Source organism: Tachyglossus aculeatus, chromosome 3 (genome assembly GCF_015852505.1).
Source record: "Tachyglossus aculeatus isolate mTacAcu1 chromosome 3, mTacAcu1.pri, whole genome shotgun sequence".
NCBI lineage: Eukaryota > Metazoa > Chordata > Mammalia > Monotremata > Tachyglossidae > Tachyglossus > Tachyglossus aculeatus.
In genome coordinates, this window is record NC_052068.1 from 64325255 (window position 1) to 64345982 (window position 20728).

Sequence of the window (20728 nt, forward strand, 5' to 3'; positions counted from 1 at the left end):
CCGCCCCCCCAACCCCGCATCCCAGTCCCACGCACAGTACTAGTGCCACGGAACCCTTTGCTGTGAAGGAGACCCCTTTTTGGGGTCCTCCATAAGAGGGGCCAGGAAGACATAGGTGAGTTTTCCTCTTCCAGGCGGACCTCCATGCAAAAATCCTGACCTGGAACCAGGGAGCTGTGCAATTCTAGGGACCCTATCTGGGTGAACATTTTTAGGTAGGGAGCACCATCAGCAGGTTTATGCAGTTCTCATAGACCTGCTTTCTCCAGTGGGGTGGGGCAGCTTGTCTGCAGGGGAGCTTCATGGTCCAAGGAGTGAGAGAAAGGAACTCTCTGATGTTGAGTTAATGGAAAAGACATGCCTGCTCTTGAGACTCAACTCTAGTTGGGGAAGGTAGAGACCGATGAACGGTGGGGCTGTTTTGATGAACTGAAGACCAGATGGGCAGGAATTTTTTTTATTTTTTTCTTATGGTATTTGATAAGTGCTCAGTACGTGCTGGACACTGTACTAAGTGCCGGAGTAGAGACAAGCTAATCAGGTTAGACACAGTCCCTGTCCCACACGGGGCTCACAGTCTTAATCCCCATTTTACAGATGAGGTAACTTGCCCAAGGTCACACAGCAGACATGTGGTGGAGCAGGATTAGAACCCAGGTCCTTCTGAATCCCAGACCTGGGCTCTATTCGTGAGGCCACACTACTCTTCCATTTACTGCTTGCATCTGGATCACTGTGTAAGTTCGGATAAGACAAGGAGCTCTCGGGATGTTTGCTATTTGGTATTGGTTTGGTATTTGCTAATTCCCATTTTGCAGGAGGACATGCCATGCTGGGGTGTGGATTGTCTCCAACTTGCCCTCTTTTACATAACATACAGCATTTTAAAGTCTGGCCCCATCTCCGCTGAAGGTTTCCCTCATCTGGAAATGCTGCTGTGTCTGGGAAAGATGAGGCTTGTTCCCTGTCTGTGGGCATAAAGGTGCTGTCAGTGGTGCATTGTCACTATTGAAATGGGGTTCTCTCTAGCTTCTGCTCTGGTGGAGTTGCAGAAGCTCTTAGGGAGGAAAAGGCTCAGGGGATTGGGGAAGATGAGGATGGAGAAGTGAGTTTTCTGTCTAAAAAGCTCTGGATATTGAGACCGATAATAGACTTCCTGCCAGAACCACCCGCATCTCTCTGGCTGGCCAAAAGCCTCAGAGCAGATGGCATTGCAGCCCCATTTAGGGGTGCCAGTCCAGGAGCCCAGGGGCTGCTGAGGGTGGGCAGTGGCTCAATCAGAAATGGAGGCCAAGTGTCTACTTTCCAAGACCATTCGGCTTCTTCGACAAGTAGAGAATGAGGAGGAAGGGCCAGGAGATGGGAGGTGGCATGGGTAAAGCAAGAGGTACGAGCAGGAATTCGAGAACCAGGTTATTATTAACCAGAGCTGTATTTTAGCCGGAGCCTCAAGAGGATTGACTCTGACTCGCTTTGGGCTCTGATGCTCTCCTGAGCTGAAAAGCCCATAATCATCAAGCCTGCGGGCTCTTATGTGGTTTGTTTGTTGATTTTATTTTTACCGTGTGTTTTTGCTACAGGAGGTTTTCTGGCCTCTCTCCAAGTGTTTCCTCCCCCCCGGGGAGAAGACATAGCCCATCGGTCTCTGGGGCACTTGTGCTCTCCGGTTGGGCATGCCCAGGAGCTCGTGGCTTGGTTCTTGGGGAAGCTGAGGTTTAAGCATCAGGAAGGACCGCTCAAGTGTCTGCTTTCAACAGGGCTTTCTCACTGTGGATGGGAGTCTGCAGGGAACAGGTTTTCCCCTGCTGATTAGGGGAACCCCATGAGGACAATACCAACATTTCCTGTGGGCAAGCCCCTCCTGATCGGAAAACAAGTTAGCCCCGAAACTGGAACTCTCGAGCTTTAAGCGTGAAGAGTTTTTTTCCTCCCTCCAAATTAAATGTCCCTGAATTTAAATGTAACCTTACAAGGTGGGATTTTGGACTGTGAGGCCTTTCCAATATTACCTAGAAGGAGAGAGGGTGGAAGGACTGGAGCTAGGCCAGATCCTCATTGGGCAGATAGTCCAGGGTCAGTGAGGCTATCTGTGCAGCTGGAGGAAGGCTGGCAGTCAACTATGAGAAATCCTTTGAGGACATTTAATTCCTCTGTCCTTGGCTGTGTAACAATGACCTCAACTGATCATGCCAGCCCAGAATGGCTGGAGAAGAGGGCTTTTGGACCAATCAGTCATGTTTATTGAGCGCTTACTGTGTGCAGAGCACTGTACTAAACACTTGGGAGAGTACAGTATAACTAACACATTCCCTGCCCACAATGAGCTTATGGTCTAGAGGGGGAGGCAGGCATTAATACTAATAAATAAATTCTGGATATGGATATAAGTACTGTGTAGCTGAGGCGGGGTGAATAAAAGGAAAAAAGGATGATGCAGAAGCGAGTTGGAGAGAAGGAAATGAGGGCTTAGTCAGGGAAGGCCTCTTGGAGATGTGCCTTCAGTAAGACTTTGATGCAAGGGGAAAGTAATTAATTATCAGAGGTGAAGAGGGAGGGCATTCCAAACAACAAGGACCAAGCAGCAGAAGGCACAGGGCCGGCGGCCTAGGCTTGCCAGCGGACTCCGAGGAGGAGATGACGAACATAGTACATGGAAAAATAGCTGAATGTGTGTCTGGGCAGTCTGTGTTCTTTGAAAGACTGGTCTCTTGAAGCTTATGATCCAAGACAGCCCAGAGAACTGAAATGAAAACAGCCACCAGGTGCTGGCCAGCAGCAGACACTTCAGGGATGGACTTTATGGGGGCACCAAGCACTCCTGGTGCTGCTGGACCCACACATGCATGTCCTCACATGTGGACACACAAACACCTCTAGGTTAACAGTGCAAGGTCAGGGATGTCCTATTCAAATACAAATATAATAATGAGAATGGTATTTATTAATTGCTTATTATTTGCCAGACACTGTTCTAAGCACTGGGGTAGTCCCACATGGGTCTCACAGTCTTAATCCCCACTTTACAGATGAGGTTACTGGGTACAGAGAAGTTAAGTGACTTGCCCAAGGTCACACAGCAGACAAGTGGTGGAGCAGGGATTAGAACTCAGGTCCTTCCTACTCCCAGGACCATGATCTATCCACTAGGCCACGCTGCTTCTCTATACTAATACGTGTGGGTGCACGAAAGTCACAGAAATGACGGTCCCTCGAGTTCTACCTTCCTCGTTACACTAGCAAGCAGAGCTGACCCATGGGCCCAGACTTAGCAAGTCTGAGGCACACCATCCAGTTCTGGAGAAGCGAGAGCCAGCCATGCCACTGCTTGATTTTTCAGTGTCCTTGCCAATGAGCGTGGCGAGTTGGAAAACACACAAGGAGTCCAGCACCGCCTGCCCGCCTCAGCCACCCTGCCTCCATGTGGATCCAGGACACTGTCTCGGGTGCTCTGGTTTTTGTGGAGGAGGGAGTAGGGGGGTTAGGAGAAGTTTAAGGAGGGTGAAATCAGCTGGTGCTGACTCATTTTGCTCTGGCCTCCGGCCCCGCATTCAGGAGATGCTTGGAAACTGATAACTGACTGGTCGTCCAGGGTCAAGGAACCGTGTGTAGAGGAAGTTTCTGCCTGAGTTCTTTGGGAGGCCGAGGGAGTCTGGTTTGGGCTGGATGGTGAGTGGAAAGGGGCGGAGCGGCCTTGGGACCAGGGAGAACATTTGAGCCCTGGCAGCACTGAAGATGCTAAATAACTGGAATTCCCCCTCCTGCTGTTAGGCTGATTCAGACCCCACAAAGCGTCCTAAGTAACCCTGAGTGGGGTGTTTGACTTCCTGCCCAAGTTTTTCAGGAACAGCTCTGGGGCTCTCTCTGCCTCCCTTCTACTGGGGGTGGTGCTAATGGGTAGAGAGGCCCTCGGCCTGCTGGATGGTGAGAGCTGAGCCATAAGAGAGCTGTTCCTCTTACTGAAGGGATGGCTAGATAGGTGTTTCAGTGAGAGAGAGAAGCTGCTTCTGCTTCGGGGCCTGGGGGTGGGCAAGGACACAGAGGGGGCAATTCTGGACCACCTACTTTTCTGGGTCCCAGTCCATCCTGAAGAGCTGCTAACCCATGCCCACGGCATATGCTGAGGACTAAAACCCAGTGCTTCCCCTCCTGCTTTTCCACCTCTTTGTGGATGTGGGTGTGTGCATCTGTAGGGCTCCAACTGTCACCAGCCAGTGTCTCTCTGCACCCCAGAGCACTTGTGGAGACTATGAGCCCATTGTTAGGTAGGGATTGTCTCTATCCATTGCCGAATTTTACTTTCCAAGCACTTAGTACAGTGCTCTCCACACAGTAAGCGCTCAATAAATGTGATTGAATGAATGAATGAATGGTCATCAGCTCCGCCATGGGAGGCTGCCTAGGGCTGGTTGGGGTGGCCTTGGAAGACTTGTGACAGATACCACTGGCCTGAGGAAGGGAGCTTTCTCACTTCCCTCCTGACCTCTTTACAGACATCGAGTCTGCTTTAGAACCAGCTGGGCTCCTGGTGGGGAGAGCGGCGGGGAGAGATGACCAGGTCTGGGTCCACAGGGCATTAAGGGTTCTTGCTGTGGAGGGTGTGTGTGCGTGCGTGTGTATGTGCACGTGCACACACATACTATTAAAATGGTCCTGCAGCTCTCTGCTCCTAGCATCTTCACTCCCATCAGAGGAACTATGTGGAGTTCAGGTTTTCCAGCAACCTATGAGTTTGTGGGGCCAGTGGATCAGGGTAAAACCCAAGCGCTTAGGTCTGGTAGAAGGTCTGAGTACATTGTTTGTCCCCCAAGGCCCAGGCTGGTGGTAGTGGATGGTGAAATGTTGCTGGAAGGGAGGTAGCCTTCAAATATAAGCTGGGATGGTGTGGACACCTGCTGCCTGGAGGCAGGGGGGGTAAACTAGAGGACTCCAGTCCCACCTAGCCCAGGGAGGCAGTGAGAGAATGGGCCCAAAAGAGGCCCCCCTCCACCAGAACAGTGTTGAGTTGGGAAAGTGAATCCTGCCTGCTTCTTAGCCAGCCATTTCCAGCTCGCCCTGCAGTCTCTCCCCTGAAAGACCAGCTTTGCTTTTGGTGTCGGGCCCTAAGCCGCTGCTTGAGTCGCGGGGCAGTTGGCCCTCAACCCCTTCCTCCTGGAGAGAGGGAGTGGAGGCTGCCATGCAGTGAGCAGCCTGGCTTCCTGCTTCTTCCCAGAGCTTTCCTGTAAGCCTCTGCAGGAAAGCTGACCCGAGCACCAGGCCCAGGATCTGGGTGGGCAGCGGAGTCTAAAGATAATGTTTCTTCTTTGTTATAGGTGACCTCTGGGGGCACTGAGAGTATCTTGATGGCCTGCAAAGCTTATCGGGACCTGGCTTATGAGAAGGGAATCAAGCACCCGGAGATGTACGTGCTGGCCTCCAGCCTTGCTCTCCCCTCCCTGCCCCGCCCCGACTGACTTCTCCTTTTTCTCCGACACTGCTGGCCCTGCTGACCCTCCCAGTCCTCTCACCCACTCTGACATCTTCAATGATCCCCTCTGCCAGGGGAGGTCGTCTCGGGACATGCCACCCTGTCTAGGCCCAGCAAGATAAGATGCAGAGCGTCCTGGGGCCGTTTACGCTGGAGGCTCCTTCTGGCCTCCAGCCAGAGTCTGGGGCTATCCTGAGTGCTTAGTACATCATCATCACCATCATCAATCGTATTTATTGAGCGCTTACTGTGTGCAGAGCCCTGTACTAAGCGCTTGGGAAGTACAAATTGGCAACATATAGAGACAGTCCCTACCCAACAGTGGGCTCACAGTCTAAAAGGGGGAGATAGAGAACAAAACCAAACATACTAACAAAATAAAATAAATAGAATAGATATGTACAAGTAAAATAAATAGAGTAATAAATATGTACAAACATATATACATATATACAGGTGCTGTGGGAAAGGGAAGGAGGTAAGATGGGGGGATGGACGAGGGGGAGAGGAAGGGGCTCAGTCGGGGAAGGCCTCCTGGAGGAGGTGAGCTCTCAGTAGGGCCTTGAAGGGAGGAAGAGAGCTAGCTTGGCGGATGGGCAGAGGGAGGGCATTCCAGGCCCGGGGGATGACGTGGGCCCGGGGGTCGATGGCGGGACAGGCGAGAACGAGGTACGGTGAGGAGATTAGCAGCAGAGGAGCGGAGGGTGCGGGCTGGGCTGTAGAAGGAGAGAAGGGAGGTGAGGTAGGAGGGGGCGAGGTGATGGACAGCCTTGAAGCCCAGGGTGAGGAGTTTCTGCCTGATGCGCAGATTGATTGGTAGCCACTGGAGATTTTTGAGTACAGTGTTCTGCACCCAGTAAGCGCTCAGTAAATACAATTGATTGATCGTCTGAGTCAGTTGGCTCAGATTAGCAGATGTTTCGGAGGCGGGTGGCATTTCTCGTAAACGGCCCGTGGCCCCGGGGCTGTCCTTTTTTTCTGGTTTGCTCCGGTGCAGACAGCTTCAATCACAAGCTGGCCTGGGGAGATTCCAAGTTGGGGTCACAGACTTGGGCTTTGTCCGTGGGTCCAGCCTCATCTGTCACCTGCCACCTAGCGGTCACTACTGCCCTTTGTCTCGGGCACTGCTGCCCTCACGGGGCCTCAAGATGCCCTGAGAAAATCCTCTTTTCACCCGGCCACACCGGAACTTATTGGGCCTCAGCTGATCAGTCAGTGATGTTTACTGAGCACTTCCTGTGTGCAGGGCACTGTACTAAGAGTAAGTGATTTTAAAAGGGAAGCCGAGCTGAAGGGGGAGGGGGTTCAAAGAAGAACCCCCTGGGCTCTGGGCATGTTACTCCCCTCCTCAAAAATCTCAAGTGGCTACCAATCAACCTACGCATCAGGCAAAAACTCCTCACCCTCGGCTTCAAGACTGTCCATCCCCTGGCCCCCTCCTACCTCACCTCCCTTCTCTCCTTCTACAGCCCAGCCTGCACCCTCTGCTCCTCTGCCACTAATCTCCTCACTGGGCCTCGTTTTCACCTGTCCCGCTGTCGACCTCCGGCCCACGTCCTCCCCCTGGCCTGGAATGCCCTCCCTCCACACATCCGCCAAGCTAGCTCTGTTCCTCCCTTCAAAGCCCTACTGAGAGCTCACCTCCTCCAGGAGGCCTCCCCAAACTGAGCCTCCTCCTTCCTCTCCCCCTACTCCCCCTCCCCATCCCCCCCACCTTATCTCCTTCCCCTCCCCACAGCACCTGTATATATGTATATATGTTTGTACATATTTATTACTCTATTTATTTTACTTGTACATATTCTTATTTATTTGGTTTATATGTCTTGTTGTCTGTCTCCCGCTTCTAGACTGTGAGCCCGCTGTTGGTTAGGGACCGTCTCTATATGTTGCAAACTTGTACTTCCCAAGCGCTTAGTACAGTGCTCTGCACACAGTAAGCGCTTAATAAATACGATTGAATGAATGAATGAATGAAAAGAGGAATTCTCTGAATCCAGCCCAGTTTCCCCTTCCAAGGCATGTGGACACTGTAATTCACGAGCTCATCTGGGTCAGCACACTCATTGCTGCAGGGTCATTTCCTGACAGTCGGAATGCTGCCTCCAGGATGGTTCTGGGTTCAAGTGGATCACAGAAGTTAGTAATAACAGTGATAATAATCGTGGTAGTTATTAGGTGTTAATTACGTCCCAAGCACTGTACTACATGCCGGGTTAGATTAAATGCAGTCAGATCAGACACATTCCCTATCCCACATGGGGTTCAAAGTCTGCAGAAGAGGGAGAGCAACTTGTTTTTTTTGTTTTTGTTTTGTTTTTAATGGCACTGAAGCACTTACTGTATGCCAGGCTCTGTACTAAGTGCTGGGTAGATACAAGCTAATCAGGTTGGACCCAGTCCATGTCCCACATGGAGCTCAGAGTCTTAATCCCCATTTTTCAGATGAGATAACTGAGGCACAGAGAAATTGTGACTTTCCTAAGGTTACAGAGCAGACAAGTGGACCCGGGATTAGAACTTAGGTCCCCTGACTCCCAGCTCTCTGCTGTATCCACTGTCCACCTCTCCCTAGCCCATGCTGCTTCTCAATGGGTACTGAACCAGCAGCATGGCCTAGTTAGTGGATAGAGCTTGCTCCTGGGAGTCAGAAGGTCATAGGTTCTAATTCTGGCTTCGCGACTTGTCTGCCGCGTGACTTTGAGCAAGTCACTTAATTTCTCGGTACCTCGGTTCCCTTATCTGTAAAATGGGGATTAAGACTGTGAACCCTACATGGGACAGGGACTGTGTCCAACCCGATTATCTTGTATCTACCCCAGTGCTTAGAACGGTGCCCGGCACATATTAATCACTTAACAAATACCATCATTGTTGTTATTATTATTGAACCCCCATTTTACAGATGAGGCATAGAGAAATGAAGCAACTTGTCCAAGATTCACCCAGCAGGCAAGGAGCGGAAACGGAATGGATTAGAACCCGTCTCCCAGTCCTGGGTTCCGTCCACTAGGCCCCGCTGCTTCTAATGGGCTCCCGTGCGTCTCCTCTCCCAGGCCGCGGTCCAAGTCCCCCTGTGTCACCTGACTTTTCCTCCCTCTTCCTGCAGAGTGGCCCCAGTCAGCGCCCACGCCGCATTTGACAAGGCGGCCCATTATTTTGGGATGAGGCTCGTGCACGTGCCGCTGGATAAGAAGATGCAGGTGAACGTCCGGGTGAGTGGGGCAGCCAGGATGCTGAGAGCAGCCTCTCCCCGCGGGGCCGAGAGAACGGGCAGTGAGTCAGTCAGCCAGTGGAATATACTGAGCTGTTGTTCTGCACAGTACACTGCTCTAAGCACTTGGGAGAGTATAACAGAGTAACCCAAGCAGTGGTGGGGAAGTGGGGGAAACCTACCTACAGAGAAGGTACCTACAGCGAAGCAGCATGGCTTAGTGGAAAGAGCCCGAGCTTGAGAGCAGAGGACGTGGGTTGTAATCCCGGCTCGGCCACCTGTCTGCTGTGCGACCTTGGGCAAGTCACTTAACTTCTCTGTGCCTCAGTTATGTCATCTGTAAAATGGGAATTAAAAGTGTGAGCCCCATGTGGGACAACCTAACTACCCTGTATCTACCCCAGTGCTTGGCACAGAATAAGCACTTAACAAATACCATAATAATAATAATTATTATTACTGTTGCCTGTTTGGCAGCACACTGTGATCCTGATGATCACAGTCCCAGGTGATCCTGATTCCCACCTGTGGGTAAGGATGGAAGTATTCCCCTCCTGACTGATTGTGGATGGAAGAAGAGGAGGAGCAGGGACTGACCTCCCTGGCCCCTTCAGCCCACCTCGCTAACTCTTAATAATAATTACTAATAACAATTGTGATATCTGTCCCGTGTTTACTGTGTGTCAGGACTATGCTAAGCGCTGGAGTAGACTTCAGGATAATTGAGTTGGAAACAGTCCCTGTCCTATGTGGGGTTCATGATCTAAGGAGGAGGCAGAACAGGTATTTCAGTCCCATTTTATGAGGAACCTGAGGCTCAGAAAACAGACTTCCCCAAAGTTTCATAGTAGGAAAGTGGTGGAGCTAGGATTAGAATCCAGGTCCTCAGGCTCCCAGTCCTGTACTTTTTCTACTAGGCCATGTTGATCCGACTTAGTTGCCCAGTGGTTTGGGTTTTTTTTTTATTTGTTTTGGGTTTTTTGGTTTTAAGTGCTTACTATGTGTCACGCACTGTACTAAGTGCTGGGGTAGATACAAACCAATCAGTAATGAGAAGCATTGTGGCTTAGTGGATAGAGCTTGGGCCTGGGAGTTAGAAGAACCTGGGTTCTAATCCCAACTCAGCCACATGTCTGCTGTATGACCTTTGGCAAGTCACTTAACTTCTCTGTGCCTCAGTTACTTCATCTGTAAAAAATGGGAATTAAGAGTGTGAGTCCAGTGTGGGACAGGGACTGTGTTCAACCTGATTAATTTGTATCTACCCCAGCACTTACAACAGTTTTTGGCACATAATAAGTGCTTATAAGTACCATCATAATCATAATTATTATTAGATTGGACACAGTCCCTGTCCCGCATGGGGCTGACAGTATTTTACTGTTGTTATTATTATTATCCCCCATTTTTATCCTCCATTTTACAGATGAGGTAATTGAGGCACAGAGAAGTTAAGTAACTTGCTCATACAGCAGACATGTGGCAGTCGGAATTAGAACCCAGGTCCTTTCAACTACCAGGCCTGCTCTCTACCCACTAGGTCATGATGCTTCTTTGAAGTGTTTGCTTCCAGCCCCTTTGTGCCACCCTGCCGAGCAGACTTCTGAGTTTGGGAGGCTTGGGAATCCCCAGTGTTGGCTCCTGATCCCTGCCTGCCCAGCCATCCCATTACCTGCCCCCAGCTGCATGGCCATTGCCACTACCTTCCCATTCTCTGGAGGTCTTCTGGGACTACTTATGTATTTTTGAGAGGAATTTTGCAGTAGACTCGATCAAATAAGAACATGTTTATAATCTGTTTGATCCAGATGGGCATGGGAGTCAGAAGGACCAGGGCTCTAATCCCACCTCCTGCCACTCTTCTGCTCTGTGACCTTAGGCAAGTCACTTAACTTCTGTGGGCCTCAGTTCCCTCATCTGCAAAATGTGGATTCCATCTCTGTTCTCCCTGCTACTCAGACTGTGAGCCCCTCGTGGGACCTGGTTATCTTGTATCAACCCCAGTGCTTCGTACAGTGCTTGGCTCATAGTAAGCACTTAACAATCAATCAATCAATCGTATTTATTGAGCACTTACTGTGTGCAGAGCACTGTACTAACAAATTAACAAATACCACAGTTATTATTATTACTATTAACCCTGCATGGGGGTGCCTTCAAGGTCTAAGAGTCTCAGTGGCAAAGCAGAACCAAAGAATACGTGGCTCCAGGCAGACTTCCTGAACCCCAATTTTCAGCAGAGGAATCCGGTCTGTGACACCCCATCCAAATGGCTCTCGGCTGCCTCTTGGGATGCCGTAGATACTCTTTTTCAGCTGAACCAAGCTGCTTTTTAATGAACATTGGCCTAGGCCTGCATGACCATGGCTACCTCATGGGACCTTCAGGGCCAGATTTTTGTCTGTGGAAACTTGGGTGACTGTACTGATGATTTGGGTGGGGTGGGGAGACCCCATTTTTGGGTAGGGACTGTCTCTATATGTTGCCGACTTCTACTTCCCAAGCGCTTAGTACAGTGCTCTGCATACAGTAAGCACTCAATAAATAGGATTGAATGAATGAATGAATGAGGCCAGTGCGATCAGCCCTCACTCTCTTCTCTCCTCCCTTTTCAGTGGTCCCTCTCCAGAGAGTGGAGTGATCAAGGCTGGGAGTTGGACAGGGAGAGGGGCTGGGAGTGAGTGAGTGAGTGAATGAGTGTGTGTGTGTGTGTGTGTGTGTGTGTGTGCGCGCGCACACGCGTGCGTGCATGTGGCAAGTGGGGAAAGGAGTCCAATGGTGTGGTTCTCATTCCTTGTGCCCTTCAAACCTCCAGGCAATGAGAAGAGCCATTTCCAGCAACACTGCCATGCTGGTCTGTTCCACCCCGCAGTTTCCCCATGGAGTGGTCGACCCCGTAATGGAAGTGGCAAAGGTATTTCCGGGGGCAGGGCACCATCGTGGGTGCAACTCCAGGGGTGAGAAATGGGATGCTGGGTTTTTTAGCCGGGTTAGACCCAGCTGAATCTGACACACTTTCAGGATGCCTGCTGGGCTCCGGGAGCAGTATGGAAGTGTATCTCTCTCTTGTGGTATCCCATAGAAAGAAGCAGCTCTGGGTAAGATCAGGGATGAGCCCGGGAAAGTACTAGCCAGCGGTCCTTCCTTGGTTTGTTTCATAGTTGCTGGGCAGAAGAGGAGGAACAGGGGTGTTAACCAGAGAACTGAATTTTAGAAATGCATGAGCCAGCCTCCAGGCCTCTGCGTTGAAATGGTTTCAAGTTGGTTTCTACAATGCTGGTACCTAAATCTGACTCCTGCTCCGGAATCCTTTCAGTATTGCTGCCACCCAGCAAACTTGGGGTGGCTTTTTCTCCAGTGTGAAATACCGCAGCTTTTCTGGCTTCTGTCGAGGCACCTGAATGCAGGCTCCCCTCAGTCCTGCAGTGGGGGTGACCTCTGGCTTCTGAAAGGATTGCTCTACCCCGAGTCCTCTGCTGTGAAATATTTCGCGTTTGGGTTGAGTAAGATGAACCGAGGAATGTTTTATGTGGAACCTCACCTGCCTTATGTGAGAAAGAGGGTGTCAGAAATGTCCAACTAAGCTATATTTAAAGCATGGAAAATGCTAATTCCGATTTCTTGGAATACGTATTCAGCATCCACCTCAACTTGCCGCTGTCTCGAGGCTTTGGTGTTTGGCTGTGTTAACAAAGCCCCTTTCTTTGTTAACTTTGTTTTTGGTTAACAGCTGGCGGTGAAGTACCGCATTCCCCTCCACGTGGATGCCTGCTTGGGGGGCTTCCTGATCCCCTTCATGGAGAAAGCTGGTTACCCCCTGGAGCAGCAGTTTGACTTCCAGGTGAAAGGTGTGACCAGCATTTCTGCTGACACCCACAAGGTGAGAAACCGGCTCTGGGAGAAGGGGTAGAGGACAGCCTCGAAGTGGTCAGAGGACAGCTTCTGGAACCACTTAGATGTACTTGGATTTACACCCCTCCCTTAGCCCCATAGCACTTTTTGTGCATATACATAATTTGATTATATTGTCAGTCTCCTCCTCTAGACTGTAAGCTCACTGTGGGCGGGGAACGTATACACCAACTCTGTTATTCATTCAATCAATCGTATTTATTGAGTGCTTACTGTGTGCAGAGCACTGTACTAAGCACTTGGGAAGTACAAGTCAGCAGCATATAGACACGGTCCCTACCCAACTCCGGGCTCACAGTCTAGAAGCACAGTCTGGAGAAGCAGCGTGGCTCAGTGGATAGAGCACAGGCGTTAGTCTCAGAGGTAATGGGTTCAAGTCCCGGCTCTGCCAATTGTCAGCTATGTGACTTCGGGCAAGTCACTGAACTTCTCTGTGCCTCAGTTACCTCATCTGTAAAATGGGGATTAAGACTGGGATTCTGGGGGAGAATGGGAGACTGGGGATCAGGTGGGACTACCTGATCGCCTTGTAACCTCCCCAGCACTTAGAACAGTGCTTTGCACATAGTAAGTGCTTAATAAATGCCATCATTATTATTACAATTAGAAGGGGGAGACAGACAACAAAACAAAACATATAGACAGATGTCGAAATCGTCAGAACAAATAGAGTCTTGAACTCTCCCAAGCACTTAATATAGTGCTGTGTACACAGTAATCATCAATAAATACAATTGATTGATTGACCACAGCTAGCCACAGGGACAGATTGGAAAAATGTATTATTTGTTGGAAAATTCCCCAGTTTTTCACCATGGCCTTCCCCAGGGCTCCCCCTGCCAGTACTGGCCATTTATTCCAATCCCATGTGTCCTGGTTTTACCAGGCACCTCTGTGACCCCGTGATGATCTCAAGGACTCTCCCAGAGACACCCAGACAACCTGCTGCAAACGTCCACAGCCTGAAGGGCCTGGCAGAAAGAGCTCCCTGGGTCAGTCTGTCAGTCAATCAATGGTGTATATTGAGCACTTCACTAGACTGTGAGCTTGTTGTGTGCAGGGAACGTGTCTGTTTATTGTTGTGTAGTACTCTCATTCATTCAATCGTATTTATTGAGCGCTTACTGTGTGCAGAGCACTGTACTAAGCGCTTGGGAAGTACAAGTTGGCAACACATAGAGAAGGTCCCTACCCAACAACGGGCTCACAGTCTAGAAGAGGGAGACAGACAACAAAACGAAACATATTAACATAATAAAATAAATAGATTAGTAAATACGTACAAGTAAAATAAATAGAGTAATAAATCTGTACAAACATATATACAGGTACGGTGGGAAGGGAAAGGAGGTAGGGCATGGGGGATGGGAAGGGGGAGAGGAAGGAGGGGGCTCAGTCTGGGAAGGCCTTCTGGAGGTGGTGAGCTCTCAGTAGGGCTCTGAAGGGAGGAAGAGAGCTAGCTTGGTGGATGTGTGGAGGGAGGGCATTCCAGGCCAGGGGGAGGACGTGGGCTGGGGGTCAATGGCGGGACAGGTGAGAATGAGGCACAGTGAGGAGGTTAGCAGCAGAGGAGCGGAGGGTGCGGGCTGGGCTGTAGAAGGAAAGAAGGGAGGTGTGGTAGGAGGGAGTGAGGTGATGGAGAGCCTTGAAGCTGAGAGTGAGGAGTTTTTGCCTGATGCGTAGGTTGATTGATAGCCACTGAAGATTTTTGAGGAAGGAAGTAGCATGCCCAGAGCATTTCTGCACAAAGATGATCTGGGCAGCAGCGTGAAGTATAGACTGAGGTGGGGAGAGACAGGAGAATGGGAGATCAGAGAGGAGGCTGATGCAGTAATCCAGTCGGGATAGGATGAGAGATTGAACCAGCAGAGTAGCGGTTTGGATGGAGAGGAAAGGGCAGATCTTGGCGATGTTGCGGAGGCGAGACTGGCAGGTTTTGGTAACGGATTGGATGTGAGGGGTGAACGAGAGAGCAGAGTTGAGGATGACGCCAAGTTTGCGGGCTTGTGAGATGGGAAGGATGGTAGTGCCATCTACAGTGATGGGAAAGTCAGGGAGAGGGCAGGGTTTGGGAGGGAAGATAAGAAGTTTAGTCTTGGACATATTGAGTTTTAGATTGTGGGCAGACATCCAGATGGAGATGTCTTGAAGGCAGGAGGAGACCCGAGCCTGACTGGAGGGAGAGAGAGCAGGGGCAGAGATTTGGGTGTCATCAGCATAGAGATGATAGTTGAAGCCGTGGGAGCGAATGAGTTCACCAAGGGAGGGAGTGTAGATAGAGAACAGAAGGGGACCAAGAACTGACCCTTGAGGAACCCCTACAGTAAGGGGATAGGATGGGAAGGAGGAGCCCACAAAGGAGAATGAGAATGAATGGCTGGAGAGATAAGAGGAGAACCAGGAGAGGACGGAGTCTGTGAAGCCAAGGTTGGATAGCGTGTTGAGGAGAAGGGGGTGGTCCACAGTGTCGAAGGCAGTACTTCGAGAGTGTTGAAGCACTCTCCCAAGTGGTTATTACAGGGCTCTGCACAAAATAAATGCTCAATAAATATGATCGAGTGAATGAACTAAGCGCTTGGGAGAGTGCAATATAGTAAGCAGACCCGATCCCTGTCCTCAAAATGCTTATGATCTAGCAGAGGCCCCATTACCTGGGGAAGATGCCAGGGAATCATCCACTTCTCCTCTGCTATTTCCCTGGTCCTTGTGCTACCCAAAGGAACTTTGACCTGATCTTTGACCTGTCCTTAGACCTTGATCTCAGACAGCTTAAGGAGGGGTTGGGTCTCCCCAGAGGGGCCCCAGGGCCTGCCTTTCTGGGTCTGGAGCAAACCTAGATGAACTGTGGTGGGAGAGGAATGGCCTTCTGGTCCATCTCCTGCTCCATTTCCTACTCCATCTCCCCATGGCCTGATGGGAGCCTGTTCCGGTCTGGATTCTGGCACCCTAAACTGGGCAGGCACTGCCCTTTTAGAAGGCTTGTGTTGGGTAGCCCGGGCGCTTGGGAATGGAAATCCCTTTGACTAGTATGGAGGGTGGATGAGAGAGGGCGCTGGGTGTGAGGCTCTTGAAATGGAGCCCCTTTGAGCAGCCCTGAGGCTCAGAAGAGGAGATGAAAGGACTGAAGATAGTCCCGTCCTCTGCCCTCAAGGTAGTCTTGGTGTGAGGGTTTCATAGGTTGTCTTTTCTGTTCTCCCCTCCTTCCAGTACGGCTATGCCCCAAAGGGCTCCTCGGTAGTGCTATACAGTGACAAGAAGTACCGGCACTACCAGTTCTTCGTGGCCCCTGACTGGCAGGGTGGGATCTACGCCTCTCCGACTATGGCAGGCTCCCGGCCCGGGGGCATCATCGCTGCCTGCTGGGCCACCATGATGTACATGGGGGAAAGTGGCTATGTGGAGGCCACCAAGAAGATTATCAAAACAGCGCGTTACCTCAAATCAGAGTACGTCTCCAGGGGTTGGGTCTCTGCTCCAAAATTTCTTTCTTCTCCCCTTCCCACTTTCCCTTCATTCCCTTCATACACTCCCCTCCAAACCCAACACTGAAGGCCTTGTAATCAGGTTAATGACCAGTGTGATGGAAATGACAATAATTGATCGGGTCTGATTTTCTTTTTGTCCTTTAAGACTGGAAAACATCAAAGGAATCTTCATCTTCGGTGACCCCCAGGTGTCGGTCATTGCCTTGGGGTCAAAGGACTTTGACATTTTCCGGCTGTTCAATGTGCTCACTGCCAAGGGCTGGAATCTGAACCAGCTGCAGTTTCCATCCAGGTAAGCACAGCCTGGGGCTTGGCCAGGAGAGAGGGAGGGGATAGATGGGGATGGAGTGTGCCAGCTGAGGTGTTTGGGGTCTTTGCTCCCACAATGCCGGGAGAAGGCAACCAGATAACATCTTTCTCAGCCTGGCTCAGCTGGCCTCACAGAGACCAGGTCATCTGCTTGGCTGGGACTCCTGGATCCCCCTGGGGTGCAGAAATTTGGGATTGGAATGTGGCCCACCCAATTCCAAAAGAAATGGCCACCTTGGATGGGAACATCCCATGGCACTTATGTACACATCTTTAAATTTATTTATTCATTTATTTATTTCTATTAGTGTCTGTCTCCCCCTGAAGACTATGAGCTTGTTGTGTGTCCATTTATTGTTATATTGTACTCTCCCAAATGCAGACTACAGTGCTTTGCATAAAGTAAGCCCTCAACAAATACGATCGAATGAATGAATGAACATCTCCCAGAACAAGCCCCAGTGGTCATGTCAACTGCCTTTTCTCTCGTGGTGGTCCGGGAGTACCTAATAGCCTAACTTCTACCTAAAAGCCTAACTTCCCTAGGTTTCCTGGACACTTTGTGAAGAAAAGCTGAGTCTATCTTGCTCTGCTTCTTTCCTTTCTTTCATTTGTCTACCACGGCCCTTCCATCTCTTCCTTTGCAGCATCCACATTTGCCTCACGCAGCTGCACACCAAGCCTGGTGTGGCCACCCAGTTTCTCAAGGATGTCCGGGAATCTGTCACCCAAATCATGAAGAACCCCAAGGCGAAGACCACTGGCATGGTAAGAAAGCATCATCTTCCCTTCTGAAATTCTCAGGAGGGGGAAGGTGATTAGAAATGTGACACGGACGCAGAAAACTGGGCTCTCAAAACCTTTCCCAGAGGCTGGCTGGCTGGCAATCGGAGATGAAAATGGATTCTTCCACTGCCTGCCTGACTCTCCTTTCCCTAGTCGGGGACATAGAGGGCAAGAATTGGTCAGGCATAGGGCAGACTATTGAGGCACCGGGTAGAGGAGTCACTGCTTGGAACAGTGGGACTGGTCTGTTCTCCGCTCCCCACCTCGCCTACTCGTTTTTCTGCCCTGCTTCAGCATTCAGAGCCACCAGTCTGGCCTGGGCAGTGGGTCAAGAACTTGGGGGAACAAAACCAAAGGATCCAAAGATGCAGTACCTTACCTAGGACCCAAAATGCTAATGGGGGAGAAGGAAGACAGTGCTGAGTTAGACCATGGTTGGGTTACTGAATTGCTTTCAACCATCAGAAGCGACTGAAAAGGCATCAAACAGTGAAGAAACTGAGAGATTCACGAGTGAATGTTGAGGGGGCCTGACCAAGAAAGCCACTTAGGTTGGGAATGGGGAGATAGACCTCAGCAGGACTCTGAAGGTGGGGACCGATGGGGTTTGACCCTTATGGGAGGGATGTGGGGGCAGGGGAAGGCACCAGGAGGGTGAGAGATTTGCCCACTTCTGTTTTGTCCACAGGGTGCCATCTACGGTATGGCGCAGGGGGTCCCTGACAGGAAGATGGTGGCGGAGCTGTCCCAGATCTTCTTGGACAGCCTGTACAGCACCGAGAACACCTCCCGGGGTGGCCAGACAAACGGCACCGCCAGCCCCCGCTGACCTCGCCAGACAGGGTCAGTCAGGCCTGCCAGCCCTGGGGAGGGCTTCACAGTCATCAGAAGGATCCTTGGGGCGCTGGGACCTTGGGAGACCTCAGGGTCTTTGGGATTGCCCCCACCTCACCATTGCCTATACCTCTAACTCCCCCACACCCACACCCCATCTGTCAGTTCTCCCTCCCCCTGCGCGCCCACCCACAGGGAGATCTTGGGCTCTGGCCCTTTCCCTTCCTTGAGGGGCTGGTTACCCAGTCCCACTCCAGCACCCTCCAAAGGGCATTGTGCGTGTGTGCCTGTGTGCGTATGTGTGTGAGTGAGTGTGTGTGTGTGTGTGTGTGTGTATGTATGCAGGTGGCAAGGCCTTCTGCAGCGGCTGCCAGCCCCCTCCCCTCTGAGAGCTCCTGCCCTTCCTGCCTCATCCGTCTCCTCCTCCCCAACTCCTGCCCCAGTGATACATCTTGGGTCAGGATTGAAAGCATGTGATGCTGGAAGCATCTTTCCTGTGAGGAATGTGGCAGAGCTAGGCCTCCATCTCACCCATCTCTCTCAGACAGGGTGGAAACTGGCCCCTCCTCTACTTCCAGGGAGATTGCCCCAAATGTTCCTGCTCAACACTTGCTTTCCTCCCCTTCTGGGGAGCACGTGGCCCCTTATCCCCAGAAGGGGCCCTCAGCTTGTCCCAAGAGCAGAGATTAATCCTGAGGGGCCTACACAAAGCCATTTGGAGGTGGAGGAGGGGGTCCCTCAAGGTCTGGAATCTCTCCTGCTCTGTGACTGGACCTAGCTTGAGAGGTCAAAGAGCCTAATGAACTTAGGGTCCCTGGAGCAAGGTCTGTGGCAGCAGAAATTAGGGGTTGGGGTGTGTTTGAGGCATGCACAGAGATACCTGCTGCTCCTTCCCCCCCTCTATCTCTCTCCCTTCCCCCACTCAGAACTGTCTGGCAGAAAGCAGCCATTCAGGCAGAGCTTGACTGCCCGGCCCCAAGGGCTAGCGCAAAAGCACACAATTCCGCAGGCATTCACCTCTGCCTTGATGGCCTCTGCAGGCAGGGGAGGAGGGACCCATCAGTCTTCCCAGGATGGTTCTTCCCCCCACTCGGCCAGGCCCGGCTCCCAGTGCTGCCACAGTGGCCGCTGGCACTGACCCTTCTGCTCAGAGAAGTGAATCTGGGCAGGAGACCAAGAGGAGTCTGAGACTTTGTCCCACAGCCCGTCTCTGCAGACCTGTAGGCTGGGGTGGGGCCGGGCTTGGCCCGCAGGGAATATGTCATTGTCCTTTACCACTGTGCCTTTTGCTGCCTTGGTGAGACCTGCTCCCAATGCAGCACCCTGCTTTAGGGGTCCCCCGCCTCAGTTGTCCCGCGAGCTCCAGCCAGCCAAGGGGCGGGAGAGGGTTTGGGCCTAGGTGGTGGAGGAGTTCCCACAAGATTTCTCTGCCTCCAGTCAGCCCTTCGACCTCCCTCCCCAAGGAGCCAGGTGGCTCCCTGTGGCATGGACTGTGATTCTGCAAGGAGTCTGGAATCTGTTGAGAGCACTGCGGGGAGATCAGTTCCCAGTCAGGAACCCCAGCCCCTTCCCACCCAGAACTAAAGTGCCCTCTGGCACACTCCGTCTACAGTCGGTACTTCCGACAAGAACTGTGAATTCCCCGACAGTTGCCCTTGGCCCCGTTCCTGGGCCTGAGACCTGCTAGAGATGGGGCAGGGGGGAGTAGGGGAGAGGGGAGCTCCATCCTCCACCCCTGAGAGGGAATTCACCAATCTCTCCTTGTAGTCTATGGACTTGGGGTCTTAGGGAAGCTTATTGTCTACCCTGCTGGAGGGGAAAATTCCCCTGCTCCCTCCTCTTAACTGATGCTTTTAGTCTCTGAACCAAGCCCCCTCCATCTAGGGTTGAACATTGGAGGGTTCAGAGTGGTGGTTTCACAGGTCCTTCCCATATGCCAGTGGGGTGGATTCTTGAGAAACAGTGTGGTCTGGTGGAAAGAACACAGACCTCATTCTAATCCCAGCTTTGCCACCAGCCTGCTGTGTGTCCTTAGGCAAGTCATTTCACTTCTTGGTGCCTAAGTTTCTTTATCTGTAAAATGGGGATTCCATACCTGTTCTCCCTTTCTAGACTGTGAGCTCCTTGTGGTATAGGCACTGTGTCCGACTTATCTTGTTTCCTTCCCAGCACTTAGTACAGTGCTTGGTACATAGGGCTTCACAAATACTACAATTAATTATTATTGTCTTGGGTTTCAGGGCTTTGATTCTAGCCTCCCCTTTCCTTTGATCCTGTCGTGTTTGTGGGTGTGAAATGTTGGAGGTGGTTCGTGCACAATGACAGAGGCGGGCAGGTGCCTGTCTCTCCCCCATCTCCCCCCTGCCAGCCCACCCAACCCCAGAGGCTTGGGTTATGGCTGTGCTAACCCACTTCTGTTTGTCCCACTTGTTCTCTTTGAGGAAGCAACTGTGAGAGAAACATCCCGGGCTCTCAGTTGGCCTGGAAATATGATGGTACTTTCTCCGTGATCCCCTACCTCGCCCATGTCCTGCCACTCTGGAGCAATAATACCCAAAAATGAACTTGCAAGGCCTTAGCCCCCATTGAAGGCCCAAGTCCTCTGGGTCAGCAGCTCGGGAAAAATCAGAATTGCGTAGCAGGCAGACTTTTGCCTTGTTAGGTTGTCCCCTTGTGGTGCAGCCTCACAACAACCCTGAGTCTTCAGCCTTAGATGCCCAGCCA

The 20728-nt window shown here is 51.4% G+C and overlaps 1 protein-coding gene across 2 annotated transcripts in view; it reads left to right on the top strand.

Moving 5' to 3' along the window:
- SGPL1 (sphingosine-1-phosphate lyase 1) overlaps positions 1-20026 on the top strand; it is a 72511-nt gene extending 52485 nt beyond the window's left edge. For both annotated transcript variants that reach the window (XM_038743698.1, XM_038743697.1), the window contains 8 exons: positions 5310-5398; positions 8574-8679; positions 11494-11592; positions 12409-12558; positions 15798-16036; positions 16221-16367; positions 17032-17152; positions 17859-20026. In XM_038743698.1, the coding sequence (XP_038599626.1) occupies positions 5310-5398; positions 8574-8679; positions 11494-11592; positions 12409-12558; positions 15798-16036; positions 16221-16367; positions 17032-17152; positions 17859-17999 (1092 nt within the window). In that variant the 3' untranslated portion in view covers positions 18000-20026. The remainder of the gene's footprint in view (positions 1-5309; positions 5399-8573; positions 8680-11493; positions 11593-12408; positions 12559-15797; positions 16037-16220; positions 16368-17031; positions 17153-17858) is intronic.
- Positions 20027-20728: the final 702 nt, after the last annotated feature.